General features: G+C 47.5%; 1 protein-coding gene across 1 annotated transcript in view; it reads left to right on the top strand.

Moving 5' to 3' along the window:
• Kbtbd12 (kelch repeat and BTB domain containing 12) overlaps positions 1–11,684 on the top strand; it is a 73,938-nt gene extending 62,254 nt beyond the window's left edge. Inside the window, 1 exon segment of the mRNA NM_001431870.1 lies at positions 8,865–11,684. Within this exon segment, the coding sequence (NP_001418799.1) occupies positions 8,865–9,058 (194 nt within the window). The 3' untranslated portion in view covers positions 9,059–11,684.
• Positions 11,685–17,879: the final 6,195 nt, after the last annotated feature.

The following is a 17,879-nucleotide window of genomic DNA, read 5'->3' as shown; positions in this document are numbered from 1 at the left end:
CCACTGGTTGCTGGCGCTGTGCTACTCAGGCTTGCCTGACTCCTTCAGGGAATACGGTGATGCTGCATGTGGCACATCTATTTTGGGGGAGTACCTGGATTGAAAAGAGCTGACATGGGGTTCAGCCTCCTGTGCCTTTCCTTGCTAGCACGACGATGATATTTCATCCTAAGTAGGTCAACTCAAATGCCAGCCCCTTTCCTGGTTCTCTAAGCCCCACGCTTAAAAAGTACCAAGAGTGACACCAAGAGGATGAACCAAGATGCCACACCAACCTGGTGGGGATGGAGACCACCTGAGGTCACACAGAAGGTCACCCTCTCTCTGAGGGAGAGCCTGCCTGCTATCACCTTCCATTTACGATTAATATGGCAAGTTTATCCCATGTCTGTGAAATAATAGACTCCTGGGAATGATGGCAGCATATACGTGGTTTTTAAATACAGCATGAGGAAGACGGGGAAATTAATCCACAAAAGGCCGCTGGCTGCAGCAATGAGAGGTCTGTCTGCGTGTTTGAATGATGGCCACACAGTCCCAGAGAGCAGGGGCAGTTATGTCAGCTTGCAGAACCCACAGGATGACTCCAGCCGTGCAAGGCTGCCCTCTATTGGCCACGCCTCTACTATTCTTGCTGAGGCAATGCAAGGCTCCCTCCTCCTGCACCCATTCCCCATGGCCCCAGGGTAGGGCCAGGCATCCTTGCTGCCACTCAGAAGGTGGCACAGAAGTAGAAGTTATAGAAACTGTACACCTGTCCACAATGCTAAAACTTTAAAAGCTAGTTAAATGGTTCAGGGGCTGATGAAACATGCCTTTGTCCCCAAGACTGAGAACTTGAGTACAGTCCCTGGAGCCCACATGGTCGGGGTAGAGGGGGAGAGTCAACTACTCACACACATACACATAATAAACACATTTTACTTTTAATTTATTATCAAAGGATAAACCAGTACTAATATGCTCATCTTTACGACTCAGTGGTGAGCCACCATGCCTATCAGATTTTAAAATGTTTTATTTTCAAGTGTGTGTGTACACGCCTATATGTGTGTTCATGTATGGATGCAATACCCATACAGGCTAGAAGAGGGCACCACATCCCCTGTAGCTGAAGTAACAAGCAGTTGTGAGCCACCAGCTTGGTGCTAGGACCTGGACTTGGGTCCTCTGCAAGAGCAGCATACATACACTCTTAACTGCTGAGCCATCTCCAGCCCTCAGCGGGGAACTCTTGAACATTCCAACAAGAGTTAAAACAGTATTCAACTTTGAAATGGCAAAGTATGGAGTATAGAACCATTCCAAGACTCTTGTAAATGGTGGTACAGCACGCAGAAGAGACGCTTGGAGGCATATGTGAAAAGGCAGGGACATGAAGCTGTATACTGTACCTGGGGCCAGAGGACAGAGGAGGAGCTGCAAAGAAAACCAGAGAAACTCTCAGAAACAGTTTTCAGCTTGGCACAAATGACTCTGTCACACTTTTGAAAGTTCTTGATTTGAGGTCAGAAGTCCGATGTGATTTCCTGCTTTCCATGTGGCTAGTATATTCACTGGGATTTCAAAAAATAATAAAGCGTTCCCTGCTCCCAAGATTGAGAAGTATATCTAATTAGCTTCTAATTAGGGTCGCCGCTAAGCTGTAAACCCTTCCCAATTTGATCTAAAATTATATCATATAAATTCTGTCAAAGTCATGCTAATTCTTCTTTTCTGTACTGGGGATTGAACCAAGGGCCTCATGCATGCCAGGCAGTTTCTCTGCCACTGAGCTATATCACCAACCCCACACACACACACTTTTTATTTGGAGACAGGGTCCCACTAAATTGACCAGGCTGGTTGACTTATTGACTTATTTAGTGATTTACTTAACGCTTGTATTGCCTGTTTGCCAAGCGTGGCTTCCCTTGTTACCAGGAACAGAATGACCTGGAAGGACAGCCGAAGCAGTGGGTCGTTGCCCTTAACAACCTAATGACCGCCCTTCCGGTAAACTCTTGCTTGTGTGTCTGCTCCATCTTGTGATTTTAGAGTATAAAATTAGAATACAAAGCGGACCCAGTGTTGAAGACTTTCCACCGTCCAGGTTCCTGGGAGACATCTCTCTTTAAACCTCACCAGCGTCAGAAAGCTTATTCCAGAAAGGCTCCCCCAACCGTCTGTACTCCAGTGATCACATCAGCTAGCTTGTTGTTTTGATTTGTGCCCTAAATATAGTTTTATTTTCCTTCTTTTGCTTCTTCTGAAGTACTTTTAAAGAAATGTAAGAATCAGGCCCTTTCCCTCATCCATACTGCAGCAGACAGACATCTTTTACTGGGTGCCTTGGTTTGCCCCGCCCCCACCTTGCCCCGCCCCCATGCTGCTGTATTACCTAATGATCACAGTCCTGCCTACTACCACACCAAATCCCAGGTGGCATCAGGAAACCTCTCTGACAGTTCTTTCCCATCTCCATCCTGCTGTTTGTCCTTCAGTGGTGAAATCTGAATTCAACACACCTGCTGTAATTTCTGCTCTGTTTAGATTTCCTCTCACCCTAAGCCATGGTTAGTTAACGTATACTCTCTAAGTGTTTGGGTGGGTGCGTACTTTTACTTGTTTGGCACAGGGTTTAGTGTTTCTGTGACTAAACTCACTGATCGTGCTACCTAGCTCCCTCAGAGCGGTGTTCCACTAAGCGAGTTAATTAGCTTGTCTGGCCCTGTTGCCTTCTGTATGAATGGAGAAAACAGTGAATGTTTCTTAGATGGTTGTTCAAAGGACCAGTTGATTATCTCAACAGCTAACGTACCCACATGCCCATTAACATAGTCATTCAATCAACATCAGACAGCTTTGCACAACTGAAAGTGTTTGTCCTTATATTAATTTAATCCTGTTGCTCTTCTGTTTTTTTTATTTTTTTAAGACAAGGTCTTGCTCTGCCCAGGCTGGCACTGAATATCTGGGGTGCAGTGATCCTTCTGCTTCCTCCTCTGTACCAGTGTCCTGGATGGCTTTATGTCAGTTTGACACCATAAGATGCCTCCATAAGATCTGGCTATAATTTTCTTAATTGGTGATTGATGTGGGAGGTGGGTGCTTCCGTCCCTGGGTCAGGTTCTATAAGAAAGGAGACTGCCATGATGAGCAAGCCAGGAAGCAGCACCCCTCGATGGCCTCTACATCAGCTCCTGCCTCTGGATTTGTGCCCTGTTCAAGTTCCTGTCCTGACTTCCCTCAATGATGAACAGCAATATGGAAATATAAGCCAAACAAACCCTTTCCCCCCAACTTGCTTTTGGGCGCTGGCGTTTCGCTGTAGCAGTGGAAATCCTGACTAAGACGCAGTGCCTCTCGCTTCTTATTCAGCAGGACAACTTTTAAGTTGTTTGAACCAAAAATTCCTCCAGTTTGAAAAATAAGGACCCTTTAGATGTTCTCATGGTAGTAGGCAAAAAGCATCAGATATACCCCAGAGAGAGAGATGAGAAGTGGGCAGTCACTAGAGTGCAGAAATTCTCTACCCCCAAAGCCTGACAAAACAACCCCCAAATCGCAAGGTACCCACAGCCCCTAAGCCATTCTGGCCACACTGACAGTGAAGACATCAGACATCGGGGAAGATGGCCCGTGGAACTCACATCTCTGCTTTCTGCATGAAGAACTATGAGAGGACATCCCAGCACCGTGGCACAGACCTGAATCCCAGGAGGCAGAAGATTGCCGGGAGTTTAAGGCCAGCCTAGGCTACGCAGTACTAGTCCATCCAGGGCTGTATCAGTGCGAGCTCTCTCTCTCTCTCTCTCTCTCTCTCTCTCTCTCTCTCTCTCTCTCGCACACACACACACACACACACACACACACACACACACACACACACACGTAATATGAGAAGATGAAAGAATTCAGGAAGCAAAGCATCGGAAGCTGATGTCAACACCACCGAAAGGAGAAACCGTCTAAAGTACAAAGAAAATGTCAGGACATCTATATGTGAAGGCAGCAAACCTAAGTGTCGGACTCTTCTCAGGTGTGTGTCCCTGAGGCCTGTACCTCTGTGTCCTTTCTATTACTTGAACCTGCAGTGTGCCCCAAAAGCTGTATGCCAAAGGCTTGGTCTTCAGTTTGGTGATACTGGAACATGGGTAAACCTCTAGGACATATAATGATTTTTTTAATGAAATTCGAGTTAACAAATCAAGCAGCCATTTTAAAAATCAAATAGTGCAACACAACACAACCCAAAGACACATGGATTTGAGTCTTACACGCTGAGGAAAATAGTAAAAGTCTGTTATCCCGAATTAGGCAATTATGTAGCACAACCAATGTAGGCTTAGCCCGTGACTAGCTTACGAATGAATGAGCCCCAGACTTTGGTTATTTATTTGGCTTTGACAATTACTAGGAGTTACCCCTAATCTTTTCTAACTGATGGCCTGACTACCTCCCCAGTGGTGTGCCCCAAATTCTCCTGGCCTTTCCCTCTTTCCTTATGGTCGCTCCTCTCCTCCTCTCCTTCTCTACCCAGTAACTGACTGTTGCCAATTTTATTTAACCAACAGTTTTAAATTAAGGAACAAAGTTTGCACAACAAAAGCCTGTAGATATTTGAATCCACTTGTAGGCCTAGACCTTCTTGTACAGAATGTAGTATTATAATACATAGCAATAGACCAAACCTCAACACAATTATGTTTCTGTAAGAGCAGAAACTCGAGCCTGCAGAATTGGTTAAGGGTACTTGTGTTCTTGTTGAAAGTCTGGATTTGAGTTCCGTAGAGCAGCTCGCAATTGTCTGGAACCTCAGTTCCAGGGGATCCAATACCTTCTGACCTCCACAGCACATATGTGGTGCACAGTACATGTACAAATAATAAAATAAACAAATCTTTAAAAGTTAGAAAAAGAGCAGAAGTTTTGTGTGTTCAACAAAAGCCCTGAAGTTTCTGTGTGTGGTGATGCATGCCTTTAATTCCAGCATTCAGGAGGCTGAGGTGGGTGCCCCCCGTGAGTCTGAGGCCAGCCTGGTCTGCATGCCGGATTCCAGGACAGCCAGGACTCAGAGCTATATAGAGAAATCCTTTCTCAAAAAAGAAGAGAGAGAGAGAGAGAGAGAGAGAGAGGAGGGAGGGAGGGAGGGAGGAAAGCAAGGAAGGAAAGGAAAAGCTAAAAGACAAGATTTAAACAAACTAAAAACCTATGTAGCTTCAATTTTTTCAAATCCTAGTATTAATGATGGTTCTTAAACTCTTTAACCTCCCTTGTAGCTCACCACCCACCAGAGGTAATGGGAAAGAAAGGATACAGGGGAAGTGGACCTGTTTAGAAAAATTCTTTGTAACAATTCCCATCCGTGTTGTCTGGAAGTCAGCAGTTCAGTTCACAGGTCAGCAGGCGGCAGCAGCTGGATCCACTCGCAAACACTTCACAGATACGCCAGCAGTTCAGTTAGGTAGAATAGCAGTGACACATGACCTAGCAGAGACAGCCAAGCCTCAGCCTGAACTCCAGTCAGCAGGAGCGACCAGGAGAAGTTCTCAGCTGTGTCTCTCTCAGGGAAGTGGAGATCAGTGAAGATGAGAGAGAGCCCCACAAGTGTTGTGCAGCTAGCTCTATAAGCAAGCCAAGCTCTGTCTCTGTCACTCTATGGAGTCCTGTGTGTACCTCAGCACGTGCCTTGCCTCAGCACGTGCATCCAGTCAGCCTGAGAACTTGAACACGCCACCACAGGATCTTCGGTGCATCTCTCTCTACGGAGTTCCGACAAATGCAGCTCAGCTACACAGTGTAAGGCAGACCAGTACATGCGCGTCCTTAGCAAAGGATCCTTCATCGTGTGTCATTTCACTGCTTGCTTTAGCAGAATATCCTCTGTCCTGTGTCTGCTTCGGCGAAACACTCCTTCATGTGTGTGACCCAGCAAAACACCATCCGACACAACTGACTCTCCAAAGAGCCCATAAGCTTCCACTTCAAACCTACAGTTCCTAACACATAGTGGGCAGGCATGAACCTGGGCTGAGGTGTTTCAGGCACTGAGAACTCCAACCAGTGGGATGACTGCAGATCAACTGTCAGTGTTGTGTTTAGAACCAGGACTTCCCTGAGGTCAGAGTGCCACACAAGTGAACAATGCCTCAGCTACAACACACATTGGACCTTTAAATAATTTCTAGTCCAGGGGCATTTATTAAACTTAGTTGCTGCCAACATTTTCACAACTATCGCATGTGGGGTCATGACCCACAGTCTAAGAACTGCTTCCACACTTCATGTATGAGCTAACACACTCTAAGCATGCGTGCTCACACAGAGGCGGGGCCTTCTTTGTATATTTTATATCCAGGGCTGGTTGAGCTCACAGATGCAGAACCAGTGCACATAGAGAGCCGAAGTGTTCATGGCCAGCCTGTCTTTGGCATGTGCCAGGCACTGCACTCGGGGTTCACCTATGACAACAGACAGTCATTCATATGACCCTTGAGTCCCTCCTCTGAGGCCAGCATTACAGAAAATGAAAAAGAGGCACAGAACAAGGATACTTTGTCCCAAGCCACCCACTTTCCAAAGGGAGGATTCACCAAATATGTCTGTCTACTCCAGTTCTGCATTAGGTAGGCTCTTCCTCAAGTATCTTTGTGCCGTGACTGGAAGGGTGCTAGGCACAGGGATTCAGGTATGAAAAGCACAACCCACCAGGCCTCAGAACAGATTAGAACAGTTTCTGATCTCCATGTTCCAAGCACTCCAGAAGCCTAGCCCATCTTTCCAGAGTTCGCATCCTGTGCCCCTCACTTGTACCTAACACCTCTTCTGCTGACTTCTTCTTCTGTCTTCTGTTGTCAGTTCAGTACTGACTGCGTCTGCGTAGTGGGAACCCAATCTCTGAGTGAGAAGGGGCGATGTGCCTGCCTGTCTGGACTCCTCATCCCTGGGGCGTTGAGGCTCCACAGAACTTGTCCTATGTGCATTCCTACTGACGGTTTCTGTGTTTCATTCTCCCTGAATTGTATATAATCTGTTTTGAACAATTGGACTTAAAGGGCCAATCTGGGTAATCTCAATTCTCAGTCACCTATGACTTGACTCACTCCCTCCAAGTTTAAATCTTATTAAGAGTGAATGCAGGTGACCCAGCCCACCTCCCGCACCACTCCCTGGTACCCAGACTACAAATCAGTTCTCTGTCCCCTTGAATCCATACCCACCCGGAGCAATCAGCTGTGGCTGCATGGAGGAACATGAGACCACCAGGCTGCCCTTCTAGAACAGTCTGCCCCAGAAACCAGCTATGGCTTGACAGATGTGCACTGAGGCCAACAACAACCAAAAAAAGGGCTTATAGCAGATGTACAGACTGGCGAGTGGAAGAACAAGAGACCGGACAACTGTTTGGAGATTAAATAGCTCCATTTTTAGAAAAGTATTCAAGATGGGAGTGTAGCTCAGTGCCTAGCATCTGTGAGGCTCGGGGCTCTAGGAATTCCCTTACCAGTGACTGAAATAATAAATGAATGAATAAATAAATAAATAAAGCAGGGAAGCCTGCAGTGGGAATTTTTGCTTTTATCGCCACCTGCTGGCCAGAACCAATATTAGGCTAAAGTTCTGTGTTTTCTTTAACTTTTTAAAAAAAATACTATTATCAAATTAACATTTTAGTCATAAGACAACTGTGTAAAAATTTGTTTATATTTTGTCTATATTTCATATATTTTACATGAACACATTTTAGAAAACACAAATTTAGGATTTTTGTAAAAGGGTAAAAGACAGGTATTTTAAAATATCTTTACATAATTAAAGAATATGGAAAAAATCAACATGAGAATATTAGGAGGATGAAGAGATGTGTCAGCGGTTAAGAACTCCCGCAGCTCTTGCAAAGGACCTGAGCTCAGTTCCAAGCACCGTGCAGATAGCTCACAACCACTGTAACTTCATCTTCGGGGATCTGACAGTTGTATCTATACGCACACGTGTCTCTTACACACACATATAGACAAATAAAAGTAAAGTATTAAAAATCAACCTAACAGAGGCCTAGACAGTAAAGATAGTCCCTGATGTTTGGAGGGAAGCCTGACCCCTCACCCCTGCCTTCCACTGCCTGTCTTTAACATAGGACCCCGAGTGCTGTGCCTCATCCCTGCCTCTGGAACACTGTTACATCCCTGCCCTGAGCCCCGCCAAGTGTGGTTGTGTCTCTCTTCTACCTGCCTCTGGAAGTCACTGCAACCTTCCATGGTAGGATCGTGAGCCCCCGATGTCAACAGTAAGGAACATGGTGGCATCTGTGACAGGTCTGAATCCTACCCCCACGCTGGCTGTGTCAGTATCTGTCCAACTGTGTGCCCAGGGAAGGCAATGGTTGGGTCAAGGTCCCACTACTCAGGCTGTGCTTCCTCCTGTGCACACAGAAATCAAGACAGGTCCATGGCATCGGAACATCCTTCCATCAGGAGACAGCTATGTATTCTGTCAATACTTAATACAATAATTTTCAAAGGTGGATTGACTTTCACTGATGCATATATATGAGTGTCTGGTTATGTGTACGTGGACCATGTATGTGTCTGGTGTCCCCAGAGGCCAGAAGAGGGTCTCAGATGCTCTGCAACTAGAACTACAGATGGTTGTGAGCTGTCCGCTGTGGGTGTTGGAAACTGAAATTAGGTTCTCTGCAGAGCCGCTCATGATTGCCGAGCGGTCTTTCCAGCCATAAGTCTTCCACAGTCCTCCAGTACCACATTCAGTGGTTTGTTGATTAACCCTTGGCCCTCAAAGAGGATGCCGTTGGAGAGAGCGACGACGGCCTCTGAGCTTAACGCTGGTCTACTGTTTTGTCTTCCTACTTTGCTGCCTTTCAGATCGCCATGAGGTTATCTCCAAAGAGATTCTGGAGTTGGACCCTTGGGAGAACCAGTGGAACGTTGTGGCCGTCAATGTCCTCATGCACGACAGCTATGACGTCTGCCTGGTAGCTAGGATGAACCCCCGGGACCTCATCCCACCACCCTCAGATCTGACCGAGGAAGATGGTGACCGCAGACAGCAGAGATGAGGAACTCCAAGCGGAAGAGGCTACAGCTAGAGAAGTGATGGCCTGGCAGCCATGCTTGGGCTGCTCAGAATGCAAACCGCAGCATACTGTGTGACGCTGACGTTCTCACTGCATGCATAGCAGCCCCTGCATAAAGCGGCACTGAGCAGCGGCAGGGGGAGGGGGTGCAGGGTCTTCCCTCAGGGGCAACCCAGACTGGTAAAGTAGATATAGGAGTGCAGGGCAAACAGTGAGGATGCATAGGGGTAGGACAGGGTGCAGAGGAGAGCAGCACCTTGCTCTGCTGGGGACTCAGGAATATGGCCAAGCAGTCCCATAGGTGCTTTTGATGCTGAGGTGGTGGGAAAGGACAAAGGTACTAAAGTAGGAAAGCAGGTGCGTGTCCGGGGATCTAGTCCAGCCTGGCCACACCGCTTGCACACAGCATTTGCCGCTGAAAGGTTAGACCTAGGTGACCAGTGCCTGAAAGAGGAAGGACATAGGCCTGGGCCTGGGTGCAGAGCCATCTCTCTTGGAGCTTTGCCCCAGCACAGTCTGTTAGAACCGCCCAAACTACATACAGCAGCCGTGCCCACTGTGGCCCTGCCTGTGGCCAAATGTTCATGCCTGTTGCCATGGGCCACCATGAGCAGAGCATTCCTAGACACAGAGGGTCCCACCTCTGGCTTAATTCTGAGTGTATAGACTGAGCTTGCCCAGGTCTTGACTCAGCTCTCAGCTATACAGGACCTTCCTAGGGTGGGGCTGAACGCAGCATGTCTAAACACGAGGACCCAAAGTAGGCTCTGAATGAGGAGGGAAAAGGCATATTGGCTACCTGCTGCCTCCTTCAGATCCCTGCCCTGGCTGGGAGGGGGAATGGGAGGGGGAGCTTACCTCAGTCCAAGCATGGTGCAGTGAGCTCTCCCCAGATATATTAGGGGTATGTGCAATTACATGTGGAAACCTATCCGTTTTGCTTCCATTCACATGTCTGGACGCACAGCAGATCAATACGTGACTGTTCTCTAACGTCACTAGAGCTCCTATGTAAGCAGTGTGGACACCCTGGGGTCTTCCAGGAGGCTGCCAGATCTTGCATGGAGACAGCTCTTTATCAATGCATACTCTCCAAGTTCCAACCTCTCCCTGACAGGAAAAGGGATGCTCAATCAAACTGGAGCCACTGACATCACAGTATTCTGCCCCCTGTGCCCACACAGGTGTGCCCCCAGAAGGCTACACTCTCAGAGGCAGGGGCCACACCTGTCTCTCTAGGTTACCCCCTCAGTCCCTGTCGCAGTACCTAGCACACGAATGGAGTGTTGGATGACTGAAGTACACAGCATTTCTAAGCCAGGATCTTGGTCTCTGAGCTCGTCTGGGACTTGGATTTCAATGCCCTCATTGTGCCCCCCAGTGGAGGGTGGTGATCTGAGGGTTTCTTTTCTCAGGGCAAATCAGAGCTGCCCCAGGCAGACTGGGCAGAAGCTCTAAAGGAAAGGTCTCTGTTCCCCTGAGTGCCCTTCCAGAATCTCTGTTCCTGCTCACCCACCCAGCATATTAGAAGCCACTTGTCCCCTGATCATGGGCTGCAGTGTGTCTTCTGAATGCACAGCCAGGACCATGGGCAGAACTTTGCAAATCTTACCTTCCTCATATGCAGAATAGGAAGGGAAACGCCACATTCTTTACAGAGTTGATGAGTGGACTGAGTTGGAAAACACTGAATGAAATACTGTGTTAAACACAAACACCATGAACAGGTTTTAACTGCCGGCCTGTGTTGCTGTCACCATAATCAGTCTTTCCTGGGACAAAGTACAAAACAGAACCTGGGACCTTAAGGAATCTCAGATCTCAGGGAGAGATGTGGTAATTTAAGGTGGTTTCTAATGTCCCCTGTGCTTGGTTCCCTCGGCGGTGAATCCCTTCAGTAAGTAGGACCTTGAGACCATAAGCAGATGCCTGGGAGGCATCACATGGTAGTGAAAGCCATCCTGGGCTAGGACACTGCCGCCGTCTATGCTAGGGATTATGGGAACTTTCCAGGGGATGCTAGGGGGAGGACAAAGGAGAATAGCTGGTCTCCCTGGAGCAGACACGCCCTAGAAATGTTTCAGCACTGGAGGGGAGGCTGGAGCGGGGAGCATTCTCAGGCCTATTCCGGGCAGGTACAGCCAAAGTCTCAGACTTGAGTTCCCTTCTACATCTAGAACCCAGAGTCCGGGCTCGCTGACTGTGGTGCTCCCTTTCAGCTCTGGTGCTTCTCATCTGCCTTTCCTATTTGTGATTCAAACCAACCTGTACTGCCCTCCCGGAGAACTATTGTTAGAGATTCCTTTTGGACAGACCTCCCTGCCACCCCTTCACAGGCATTGAAGGTGTTCTGACACTGCTGGGAAGGCCTCTTAGAAATGTCTACTGTTGGGGCTTCTTATCTTTGTGACTCAGGATTGCTGGATGCCTAGTGAGAAAACACAATGGGGAAGTAATTTGGATGCTGGGCTGATAAAGGGCTGCAGCTGTCAGCCACACTGACTCAGTTTGTGCCCAGCAAGAGGCGGCATTGTTCTCTGGCTGACTTTATAATGAGGAAATGCTCTGAGTGCGGACTTACAGAATACATTTTTGCTAATGAACAATTGCCTGCATTTTGCTTTTCATATTGTGAGCGGGTGTAAGTTTCGGTTGAACGAAAATCCCGGTGCTTGATAAATGTGGTGTTTCCAGGACAGGGAATGTCATGTCAGTGAACATCCAGGACAGAGGCAGGTGAGGAGAACGGGCAGGGGCAGCAGGCGGCCGGTTCCCAGGTCAGTGCAACCTTCGCTTCGTGGCTCCTCATTCTCCACAAAGCAGATTTGCAAACACAGTGCCCTCCTCCCTGCACACCCATTTGAGACAATCTTGCTATAGCCCAATCTGGCTTCAATTCTGCAATCCTCCTGCCTCTGCCTCCTGATTACAGGCATGCACCATCACTCCCAGATATAAAGTTTCATCTTGTGAGGAGAAAAAGTCAAACGCAACTTAGTGGCCAAGAGCCCGCATTTCCTGTACAGCCTCAGCAGAACAAGTTATAATGAATTCTAAGACCGAAGGCTGCACAGACTTATCCTCACACAGTTCTGTGATGTAAGAGCCCTTGTGAATCTCAGTGAGCTAAGATCTGTGTGGCATGGCTGTGACTCATCTGAAGCCTCCAGAACGGGCTGACCTATCTCGTTCTGAGGCCCTTTCCTCGCTTTCCATCTCCAGAATCATGGCCAGGCTTACATCTTCTGCTCTTCAGGACTCTGTGATTAAATTGGCCCACCTGGACAATGCAGGAGACTTCTTATTAAAGGTCCACTGATTCCCAACCTACCTGCTGGCCAGTGGTGACCTCAGTTCCTCTTTGCCATGTAACAAAATATATACAAATTCTGGCACAGATGTGATATTGTAAGGGAACAATTTTCCAAATAGCTTATGTTGCCCATACAACAATCCACACAGATATGTAAATATCTGGTTCCTCTTCTCTTTCCCTGGTCAATGGCAGGGTTATTAATACAGATGCCTGGATATGGCCAGCGTGTGTCCTAGGGCCTGCTTGCCTGTGATGACACTACAAGAAATCTTAGGATACCTCTGCTCCCCAGAAGGGCTGTAAGAGCAGAGATCCTGGGAGCTGGCTGAGGGCTACCTCCCATCCACTAGGAGCCACCCAGAGATCACATATACTTGTACACAGCTATACTTACATAGCAAAAGGTGAAAGTGGGCAGAGAGAGCCAGGTCACAATGCAGAATGCCTGAATTAAATTATCCCGAAAGCCAGCCCAGCCTCTGGGCCTTTCCAGGTTTGTAACTCAACATCTCACATCCCTTTGTGAACCATCACAAGGCTTCTTAACAGGGGCACAAGGAGCAGGGGCTCATAAACAGGAAGTGAAGATTCGAAGGGTATGAGTGTCATAGGTCATCATCCTAGCTGGGCAGTTGGCTCTGGTCCTGTAATTGGGCACTCAAGAGTTAGCTCATACCTACTGCACCTGGGGATGGGGCTAAGCAGATGTCCAGTGCCAGCTGGGAAAGAATCCATGTGCAGAGCCAGCTGCTACTTCGTCGGAGGTAGTCCTTCATGAGTCTGTCATATAGGACCTACAATAAGGCCCCAGAGGCAGAGGATCCTATTGAAAATTGCCAATTAGAAAACAGAGGAGGCAGAGCTAAACAAAGAATTCACAGCTGAGGAATGCCGAATGGCTGAGAAACACCTAAAGAAATGTTCAACATCTTTAGTCATAAGGGAAATGCAAATCAAAACAACCCTGAGATTTCACCTCACACCAGTGAGAATGGCTAAGATCAAAAACTCAGGTGACAGCAGATGCTGGCGAGGATGTGGAGAAAGAGGAACACTCCTCCATTGTTGGTGGGATTGCAGACTGGTAAAACCATTCTGGAAATCAGTCTGGAGGTTCCTCAGAAAATTGGACATTGAACTGCCTGAGGATCCAGCCATACCTCTCTTGGGCATATACCCAAAAGATGCCTCAACATATAAAAGAGACACGTGCTCCACTATGTTCATCGCAGCCTTATTTATAATAGCCAGAAACTGGAAAGAACCCAGATGCCCTTCAACAGAGGAATGGATACAGAAAATGTGGTACATCTACACAATGGAATATTACTCAGCTATCAAAAACAACGAGTTTATGAAATTCGTAGGCAAATGGTTGGAACTGGAAAATATCATCCTGAGTGAGCTAACCCACTCACAGAAAGACATACATGGTATGCACTCATTGATAAGTGGCTATTGGCCCAAATGCTTGAATTACCCTAGATCCCTAGAACAAAGGAAACTCAAGACGGATGATCAAAATGTGAATGCTTCACTCCTTCTTTAAATGAGGAAAAAGAATACCCTTGGCAGGGAAGGGAGAGGCAAAGATTAAAACAGAGACTGAAGGAACACCCATTCAGAGCCTGCCCCACAGGTGGCCCATACATATACAGCCACCCAATTAGACAAGATGGATGAAGCAAAGAAGTGCAGACCGACAGGAGCCGGATGTAGATCGCTCCTGAGAGACACAGCCAGAATACAGCAAATACAGAGGCGAATGTCAGCAGCAAACCACTGAACTGAGAATAGGTCCCCCGTTGAAGGAATCAGAGAAAGAACTGGAAGAGCTTGAAGGTGCTCGAGACCCCAAAAGTACAACAATGTCAAGCAACCAGAGCTTCCAGGGACTAAGCCACTACCTAAAGACTATACATGGACTGACCCTGGACTCTGTCCCCATAGGTAGCAATGAATATCCTAGTAAGAGCACCAGTGGAAGGGGAAGCCCTGGGTCCTGCTAAGACTGAACCCCCAGTGAACTAGACTATGCGGGGAGGGTGGCCATGGGGGGAGGTTTGGGAGGGGAACACCCATAAGGAAGGGGAGGGGGGAGGGTGATGTTTGTCCGGAAACCGGGAAAGGGAATAACACTTGAAATGTATATAAGAAATACTCAAGTTAATAAAAAAAAAAAAAAAGAAAAATTAAAAAAAAAAAAAACAAAAACAAAAAAAAAAAAAGAAAACAGAGGAGGGACTTTAGCCAGAGAAGCAGGTAGGCTGACTGCCTCGTCTCTCTCTTCTCTCCTCCAAATCCAATCCCCAGTCTCACCTCCAGCTCTTAGCAGCCTGTCTTCAGCCTTTGCTGGCATTTGTCTTGTCTTCGCGTCTCTCCTTCCCCTCCCCCATCTCGGATGGATCACACAAATCAATTCCCCCCTCACACACACACTCATCACTTTATCCCAGACCCCATTTCCAACAGGCATTTCTTTGGGAGCCCACCAGCCAAGCCTTAAAAGCAAGTAGGCCAACAGAAAGTCGAGCTTCAGATATTCCCTCTCCCTCCTCAGCCCACCCCCACACTCACCCCAGCTCTGTAGCAGACTACACTTTGTGCCTCTTCCATTCTCTATCCTGATGGAATACAGATGTTTTCCTCCCTCCTCTGGATGGACACCTTCAACCTTCAGCCCCCACTTCCTAGCCCATCCCCATTTGTGTCAGCTCCCAATTCCTAGAAACACATTTTTCCCTGAACCCCTGGTGGCCATACCTATTAAACTCTCAGAAGAATTTCTTTTTTTTTAAATTTTTTATTAGTTATATTTCTTTACTTACATTTCAAACATTATTCCCCTTCCTGGTTTCCTGTCCATAAGCCCCCGTTCCCTCCTCTCATCCTCCCCCATATGGGTATTCCCCCCATCCATCCCCTTTACTGCCCCCCCATATTCCCCTGCACTGGGGGGTCCAACCTTGGCAGGACCAAGGGCTTCCCCTTCCACTGGTGCCCCAACAAGGCTATTCTCTGCTATATATGCAGTTAGAGCCCCGGGTTAGTCCATGTATAGTCTTTCCCTTAAGAATTTCTTATCAGGCAGCACACAGCCACCACACTTTCCTGAGAACCAGAAAGGGCAACAGAAACCAAGGAACAAAACACCCAACAAAGACAAGACCAAATATCAGCACCTAGAACAACAATCATCCCAAACCCAAATGTCTAGACACCAGCATAAAAACACAATCAATAGATAGCATGCCACTACAGTGACTATGTGATGGAGAGATGCGGGGGAGAGAGAGAAGCAGAGCCATTTAAAGATGCGGTGGTGAGGAACAGCCTGATGTGAGTACTCTGGGCTGCCACCTGAGGCTATAAGATGGCACTGGTGGCCATGTGGGGGTCCCTGACCCTGCAGTAGCAGGGCTCTGTATCGATGTCCATATTACCACCATGAGGACATCTAGGGGGCTGAGCTGCTGTTTGAGGCCATGTTGCTGTCATGGCTGTCAAAGGCTGAGCTGAACTGGCCCCACCTCTTGCCTGGGTGAGGAAGAGCTAGCCCTGGAGGCCTGGGTGCAGAGAGCTGGCCCTGACAGTATGTGTTGGGGGAAAGGAACAACGCTGTCCTTCACTGGCTGCAGCACAAGGGAAAGCTGATCTCTCCCCTTGAAAGCCAGACAGGGTGGTCAAGGGAGAGACAGTCCTGCCCATCATCTAGGTGGCAGGAGAGCTGGCAGGCTGACCAACTCAGCCACCACCTAGGCTCAGATCCAGGGCTCTGAGTTGGTCCACCCCAACATCTACCCCATCCAGGATCCGTGGGAGTGTGTGAAAGGGCTGGTCCTGCAGGTCCTAAGCTGCAAGATCTCCAGGACACTGGGCAACAACAGGGTACCCTAGAGGAGTCCCGGTGAGGGCCCAGCATTGAGGGAGTAGCAAAAGTCAGAGTCCTGGAGCCAGACCAAAGACTCATTGCAATGAACATTTACAAGTAAAGCTGTTTGGGGAAAAGGGTACACTGTGTGACACACTGTGACACATGGCAGGTTCCCCCAGTAAGGCTTTGTTATGTTTTTAATTTTAATTTTATTCTTTTTTTTTGTTGTTGTTGTTGTTTTCTTTGCGGGGAGGAGGTTGCAAGGGTAGGGGGCAGATACGGAGAAACTGGGAGATGAATGGGATTGGGGTGATTGTTGTGAAATTGGGGGTCTCCTTGCTCTCGTGCATCATTGACCAATACAGTCCGTGAGGGCAGTGAGAGCAGAGGCGTTGAACAGGTGGTTTGGAAGCCCTGTGAGCACCAGGCCTGCACTCAGTAGACAGGTCGACTTGCTTAGGGTGATCGAAGGCTTATAAAGTTTTGGGGGACTGAGCGTAGGACATCCAGGATGGGCAAAGGCCTTTGGCTGGGGGCTTAGTGTACCTGGAACGCCTCATTAGCATGGGGAAGGTTCAGGAATCTCAGGTGCCGGCTGAACATGCTTTATCAGGAGAAAGAAAATGGTCCTATAAATGAATTGAGGCTAGGTGACATTCCTCAGATAGAGCTGTATGTAAGTGTGGGCTTTGAATTCCCTAGACAAGGTCAGAGAAGGAGAAAACCCGATAACAAAGGGAGTCTCCCATAATGTGACAAACCTATAGGCTATCCAGTCATGGTGGACTTTGATCTTAATTAATAGAGTTTTCCCACAGAAATTTACAAAGAATCAATAAAAAGCTTTTTTTAAAGATTTATTTATTTATTTTATTTATTTATTTATTTATTTTCTGTGAGTACAGTGTTGCTGTCTTCAGACACACACAGAAGAGGGCATCACTTCCCATTACAGATGGTTGTGAGTCACCACGTGGTTGCTGGGAATTGAACTCAGGACCTCTGGAAGACCAGTCAGTGCTCTGACCATCTCTCCAACCCAATGGAAAGTCTGTTTAAAAGCACACAATTGATGGCAACCAGGACACTGTATCTCCACTAGAGCCCAGAATCACTACCACAATAGACCCTGAATATTACAACACAGCTGAAGCGTATGACAAAGACCTTGAAATAGCCTTCAGGAATATGACAGAGGAAACGAATAAATCCCTTAAAGAAATCTGTACAAACAGTGAAGGGAAATAAAGAAAACAGTTCAAGAACTGAAAGTAAAAATAGAATCAATAAAGAAAAACCAAACTAAGGGGAATCTGGAAATGAAAATGTTAGGAACTCAAACAGGAACCTCAGAGACAAGACTCACCAATGGAATACAAGAGGCAGAAGAGAATATTGTGTTTATAAGAGGATGGGGGGGGCGGATATGGAGTTCTGAGGAAAGGGGGTGCCTCAGTAGGCCCATGCTGAGGCATCCCTTTTCCCCTGAGGAAACAGCCACACAGTGGTATAGTATAGAATATAGTTTATTCAGGGCATGGGGAGGGGAGTTAAGAGGGTAGTAGGAGAGAGAGAGAGAGAGAGAGAGAGAGAGAGAGAGAGAGAGAGGGAGG

Source organism: Rattus norvegicus, chromosome 4 (assembly GCF_021556685.1).
Source record: "Rattus norvegicus strain SHRSP/BbbUtx chromosome 4, alternate assembly SHRSP_T2T, whole genome shotgun sequence".
NCBI lineage: Eukaryota > Metazoa > Chordata > Mammalia > Rodentia > Muridae > Rattus > Rattus norvegicus.
This window is presented reverse-complemented; position numbering and strand designations above follow the sequence as displayed.